At 30.8% G+C, this 7,161-nt stretch overlaps 1 protein-coding gene across 1 annotated transcript in view; it reads right to left on the bottom strand.

The window, feature by feature from the left end:
* Nucleotides 1-4,422: 4,422 nt before the first annotated feature.
* The window catches only part of LOC124365105 (dedicator of cytokinesis protein 9), a 164,775-nt gene continuing 162,036 nt past the window's right edge, over nt 4,423-7,161 (bottom strand). Inside the window, exons 37-38 of the mRNA XM_046821046.1 lie at nt 5,463-5,581; nt 4,423-4,914 (exon numbers count right to left, since the gene is read on the bottom strand). Of these exons, the coding sequence (XP_046677002.1) occupies nt 4,680-4,914; nt 5,463-5,581 (354 nt within the window). The 3' untranslated portion in view covers nt 4,423-4,679. The remainder of the gene's footprint in view (nt 4,915-5,462; nt 5,582-7,161) is intronic.

Raw genomic sequence — 7,161 nt, 5'->3', positions numbered from 1 at the left:
TAAAGATTTTGCAATAACAATACAAACCATAACAATAACAGACCACATAACAAATAAAAACTAGTTTATGTTATGATTACTCAGCTACAACAGTACTTAACTATCATTTATAGTGTAATAAGCTTAGTAACACATGAAGTTTAACTTATATCACAAATATGTAATAAGGAAACATAGCATTATTTATACATGCACAGTTATTAATTACTTTAGTACACGATTAACAATAATTGTTCATTAATTACTTTACCACACATTATTCATTACAGTTTATGCCATGTTCATGTTAAACATAATACACAAGTATAATCTTTTTGCTACGAATACTTTTATAATCGTCAGAAATATATTTTGATGGTATCCATAGTTTATAAGGATTTACCATATTTGTAAGAATTTACTTTTAGTAACATTAGGACTGGACTGTGTAATGGTTAAATAGCTATCATAATTGACATATTATAAAATGTATATTTTTGTTATAGATCATCAGTCTTAATTTTTGTAAAGATGGGTATTTTATAAGAATAAAAAACAGTGTTAATCAAAGTTAATGACACTTCTATAAAAAATGTTAGTTACTTTGTAAAAATCTTACAATGGTATTTGATATAATTTATGTCTATAGCAGTTCAGATACATACTGTGGGTTAAATAAGTGTTCATTGACAATCTTTTTATCACTCACTTCAATTTCTTACAAATCAAATTATTACATGTGAATAATAAAATGTAAATAATACTCTTCAAGGCTTGAGTACTGTTTTATAACTGTAAAATTTGACAGAAATCTTGATGTTTCTACGGCTAGTATGTGGAGTGATGTAGGTAACCTATGCTATGTGAGTAATACACGAATTCTTGATTTAGCAATAATACATTATTAGAATAATAAAGATCCAGTGAAAGTTGTAGAGGTCAACATTATTACAAGCGAGTTTTCATAAAGATAATTAAAGAGTTTCATAATAAAATAAACGGATACAATGGAGTATTGATAGATCCAACAGAATGTAACTGACTGTTACTTTTCCAGGATCGGTGACTTTTCCGGCCTGTGACTTTGCTGCCATTTGACCTTTTGACCCCAAAACAAGAGTTCTTCCTTGGACCAAGAGGAATTTATGTACCAGTTTCAAGTCTCTGGGACATGTCAGCACACACAAACAGAAATGACACCTGTCAGGTTAAGAGAGAACACACTCACCTGCTGACTATGGATCACGAGGCTCTACTTTTAACATGGAGCTAAAATTTAAAATAGAATTATAAAGAGAAACTCGTCTTAAATCCATTAAGGTTTCACTTCACAAACTTATATTTTAGTTCTCAAGGGTAATGCATTGTTAAAAATACAACTACCTGTTAATATTAATCGTTATGGTTCATATTTTTGTTACATTTTCCTGTAAGAAACTTTGTTTTGAATATAAATGATACACCATTAGTATTTAATTGTGACTCTTTACTGAGTGATCTTAACACATTCGCTGCTGAACAAAATTTGACCGGTCATGGTAAATGCGGGAAAATATATTTTTCTTCAACTTACCCAAAATGAAGTCAGAGCAGCTAAAAAGGTTGTACAAGGTTGTCCAGGAAACCCCACTGCCAGATTTGGTGAAGTCGTAACAGTGACAATTGTTAGCCGCACCTGGCACTGGTCCCCGCTTAGTGAGTACCGCAGGACACTGGGTCTATTACTCCTGAATGGCACTGTCACTCGCGGAAGACATTGTCAATTGCACAAATAGTGAAAAAATTGTATTGTGTAAACAATTGAAAACAGTCCATAAACATGACTGAACTCACATCGGCAGAACTCTCTGAACTTGAATCGGAATCGTCCTCTTCACTCATAAAGTCTTCCACTAGTTCATTGTCGTCCTCCATATTGCCTAAATACAATAATAAACACACATACACAGTCACCATACACTACACACAAACAATACACAGCACAGCCAGTGAACAAAAATTGCGAACCACAAACGGATTGCGAATAAACAATGTATGAAACAGGCACAACCTTCGACGGCAACTGCCTAGGCTCACACTGAGGAAATGGCGGCCAAGCGAGCAGATGTCTGCTATTGTTGTCATCACCCGCAGCGAATGTGTTAAGTAATCCAACACCACATTAAGTGCACCAAGGCGTCTGTTACAGTCAATGTGTTGATAACAATTTTACATTAGGTTTGATATTTTCTCTGGATCAGAACCAAGAAGCCTCAATTTTTCCACCAGTTAGTTTCTTTTTATTTATTTATTTTTTGTATCTACCCCAGTATTCATGAACGTTGCCCACAGTGCTTCATACACTAGGCATTGAAATAAAATTATTTTTTCTTTTATAATGGTTCAATTATATATTGAACCATTATATAAAATATATATATATATATATATATATATATATATCTATATATATATATAGATACAAAGAGTAATACTTAATAATTTAAATACACAAACAAGGTGGGAGTTAGGGCAATGAGATTCTACCTACAGATTGTTTCAAGTAAAAATAAATTAATTATAGCAAAATTAAAAATAGAAAATACTTCCTTTAAGAAAACTTATTGAGTCAATCAGGTTCAAACCTGTGTCCATGTTATCAAATGTTTGATACAATTAAAAAAAAATCTAACTACTTACTTCTTGTACCAAAACTGGATCTCATAACTGTTTTATAAATAACGTCAGTCTTACACCTGTGAGTGTACAAGGCAGTCTAATAGATGAGGCAAATAGAAAATACTTTTTTCTATAAATAATGTAACTTCAATATATTAACTTAAGTTTTAAAACTTATATATCACTAAAATTATGTAATCACAATGATAGATTTGACTTTAAAAGAGTAAATTTAAAACCAATTAACTAATAATTCAGATTTAAACTTATTTAATAAAAAATGTAATACATTATTTGTACCAAAAACTATTTATTATTTTTCTTTTCTGACACTGAACTTGATTTTTAAACAAAATTAACAATATTTAATCATTTAAATGTAGGTTTTAAATTTATTTTGTTAGTATAATTTGAATTTACAAATTATGTATATGAAAAATTGTATAAAAACGATGATGTTCTATAAAAATATTCTATTTCAATAAAATGAATTAATTAATTCCACAATTAAAAACAATGTTGATAAATATGATTGTAGAATCTAAAAAATATAACATAATCATACCTCCAAAACAAAATGGCAAACACATTCTAAGGTACACCTTTAGTAATAATTTTAAAGTACTGTATATAAAATAAAGAACAAAGATACAAAACGGTATTGTATATAGTTCTGTCACAAAACCTTAATTAAAATATATAATTTGATGGCAGAATAAAAACTTCCAGATTCTTTCATTAGCCATGACAGTTTACTATCAGAGATTAATTCTACTGCATTAGTAACAGAGAAAACTCTGTTTTCTGATTGCACATAAATATAAAATACTTCAACATATATGATAAAATTAATTATAATAACTAGAGATTAAAATATATTTATACATAACACATGTCATGTACAGAGTACAGTCCATTTGAAATAAAATTGTATATATAATTTTTATTTTGTGATGTTTAAAATATAACTTTACAGATTTAATATGTTATAACACTTTCTGTGTTTGAAGCATTCTATCATAACATTCTACTCTAATTTAAGCAATATTGTTTTAAAAAATTATTTACTAGAAATAACATTTAAACTTATATCAGCATATATCTAGACATATTAATTGGTTCAAAGCAAATACAGTAAACTAAAATTATAGACAAGAACTTAAATTTTACCTAATGTGTAAAATACTAGATTTAGTCTGAATGGAAATATAGGTTATTTGCCAATATTTTCCATAGCCAATGAAATTAATAGTTAATTTTCATTGATTACAACCACCTTGCTGATGGTTGTTACCATTCAAGAAAACAATGTTACTTAAGTCTAAATCAACGAATGCATCATGCTGAACAGATGAATATAAAAATTAATTTTTAGAAATAAGCGTACACAGTAAGCTTACTAGGGTGACCACAAAATCTAATGGTTAAAAACTAATTTTTACAGAAAAATCTGTAAAACTATTAAAAATACAGTTGCGTTTATAATCATGTTTTGAATGAATTCCTTTGATATTATATCCAGTCTTTTATAATAAAAATATTGATTTGATTCATTGAATGTATATATTTATTGTATTAAGTGCCAATTACTTATTCCTTTAAATTTCTGTTCCATACAAGAATTTGTTACAATCAAATTCATACAGACATCTTTAAAAAGAATTTTAAAAATATAACATGATATGCTAACATAATAGACATAATTGTTTCAGTAAAGTTACTTTTTAATATCTTTTACACATACTGCGTAAAGTAGCAAATAAGAGTTAAAAATAAGCAAAAATAGCTAAAAGTAATAAATGTTGTTAGAAGTCATGGTTTAAAAACTATATACTTCCTTGAACTTTGCTTTAAGGCATTACACAATACCTTTTCTAATATAAATTACATATATATTTTTAAAGTATTTTGTATAAATCTGTGGAATCTTGTGAACATAAGTGATAAATGAACCTTTGAATTATCCTATTTCACAAATGCTTCAATGTGGATAACCGATGTGGTAGTGGTGGCCACCCTGCAGCAGGAACGAGGTGGAATGTCTAGGCGGCGCTGGAGTTACTGTTGGCGCCACTGATAGCACTGAACAGTGCCTGACTGTTGCGTTTGAATGAACCCACCTCCTGGTCGGGCCACAGGGACTCTGCCAGCAGGGCTGACAACTCTACCACAAACTTGTGGAAGTTCTGCTTCAGTGCTGCTTGATACTCAGCCTGATCTGATCGCATCACTTGGCTGTTTAACTGCAGCGCTGCGTAGCACACCCGCACAAACTCTCTGCCACAGTAGATTTATCGTTTTAATATTGAAAGCTCAAGTCAAATCCTGAATTACCTTCCCACTCCAGCAATAATTTTAGTACAAGTTAGTAGTATCAAAATCAGTTCTAGGCTTACTAATTTTAGCCTTTAGATATTTTGAAATTCTCATAGAAAAAATGAGCTAGGCAGCAGTCCTTGTTATAAGTAACAAACAATTGCTGGACAAAAATATGCATACATAATATCTTGTTCCCTAAAACAAAATTCAAAACTAAAAGTTTTCATAAAAATTGTGTAAATATTATTTGTTTTGTGTTGTTTACTCATGAAGACAAGCAGCAATTTTTTTACGACATTCTTCAAATTTGTCTCAAACCTTTTTTTCTAAATTTGTTAATGATCTCATTGATGAAGCCATATTAAACTAGGTGAGGAGTACATATACTACTCAAAAATCTTTAGAATTTGTTAATATCAGTTTTACACTAAAAAGGCACAAACCAGTAAACAATTATTACAGTAGTACTCCTTGATGTATTGACAAATAACTACATATACATTTACCTGAAAACATCCTTTAGTTCTTCAACTTTTTCATCTGGAAATTGCAAAGCCTGACTGGGCTCTAAAAAGGCATTAGCATATGCCTGTGGCCCAGCATTCACTTGCACACATACACTGCCCTGAAATTAATTGAGATAATCTTCAGTGAATATCTTAAATTGTTGGCACAAATAAATATAGGCCAGTTATTAGTTCAACATTAGCTCAAAACCTCGACTTTTTATTTTATTCTAATATTTCTGATACATATCTAATCTTACTATTAATTTTAAAGTATTTATTTATTTGATGAAATAGGGTTATTTTTCTAACTTATACCCATTCACAATGGTAAACAAAGACATTCTAAACAGACATTTACAACACTATCAAAACTTGTTTGTGGGTGTTCAGGCATAGTATTAAACATGTCATACAGATCATTATTGTGTTTTATTATTAAAGCTATGTTGGTTTTAAATGCTTGTCGACAGCTTTGTTGGTGTTCCGCTAGGGTTCGGATAGCTTTTTTTCTGCAAGAGGAGTACTCTGTTAAGATTTCCTGCTGAGGATCCACCCCAAACAGCAAGTCCAAAAATCTCAGATGAGTTTCCACCAAAGCATAGTAAGCTGTTTTTGCTGCCTCCAGGGTGCTGATGCATTTTATTCTGCGTACTACATATATACCAGTGCTGATTTTTTTGCAAACTTGGTTGACATGCTCAGTCCTTCTGAGTTTGCTGTCAATAGTTACACCAAGGCATTTGACATGGTCTTTTCTTGATACGTCAGGTGGGTTAGGAATGTGGTCCTTTCTCTTGCTGAAGTTCATGTGAACTGTCTTTGATTGATTCATGGCTAAATCATTCCTTCTGCAGTAACTGAGGGCTTTAACCCTTTTAACCCCGACGTCCGTACTATATGGACGTCGTAAAAATGGCGTCAACTCCCGACGTCCGTATAGTGCGGACGTGCACTTTTTATTACTTTACTGGCCACCTATTTCACCAAATGCTTTGAAATTTCACAGACTTGTGCACAAAGACATTTTGCATCGAAATATATTAGTTTTTAATGGTTTGACTTCGTATTTTGTCAGTCTGTGACTGAGCAATTGCAGTTTGTCTCGACTGACTGCTCACGCTTGTTGCAGACAGCTGTATATCACGTGGTTGTGAATATTCCGTTTTCTTCACAGTTTTAGGTTAAAGCAGTGTAAAGTACGGCAGTTAAAGTTTAGTTTATTATGTGTTTGATTTCAAAATGAGTAAAAGACATCGTTCAAAGTCTCCCGTAAGTGAAAATACACTAATTAGTAACCTAGTTGCAAATGGTGTGGATGTGATTAGTGACCCCAATTGTTTTGGTTACCACAAGTGCTAAAACATTTTGTAGTGATGTAAATATTGTTTTAAAACTTTTTTTAAACTTATATTATGAACATTTTTAGTTATTTTGTCAGAAATAACTTTGGTTTTATGTTTATTTTAAGTACTGTGAATTTCAAAGGTCTTGTTACATTGCCTTGCCCAGAAATGGCAAAAAGAAAAATGTACATGGCTTTACAAAAAATTGATGTCACTCCACTTGTAAATAAGGTAGGCCTATAATTTTTGTTTCCTTTTATTAAGGATTAAATATATCATAAAGTAAATGGGTATTTTTGTGTCAAATATTTTTTTATCTATATGGTTTCCATGATCAAACTTGAAATGTTTTC

This window comes from Homalodisca vitripennis, chromosome 6 (genome assembly GCF_021130785.1).
Source record: "Homalodisca vitripennis isolate AUS2020 chromosome 6, UT_GWSS_2.1, whole genome shotgun sequence".
NCBI classification, from domain to species: domain Eukaryota; kingdom Metazoa; phylum Arthropoda; class Insecta; order Hemiptera; family Cicadellidae; genus Homalodisca; species Homalodisca vitripennis.
Note: the sequence above shows the minus strand (reverse complement) of the source record. Positions and strands in the feature narration are given on the sequence as shown.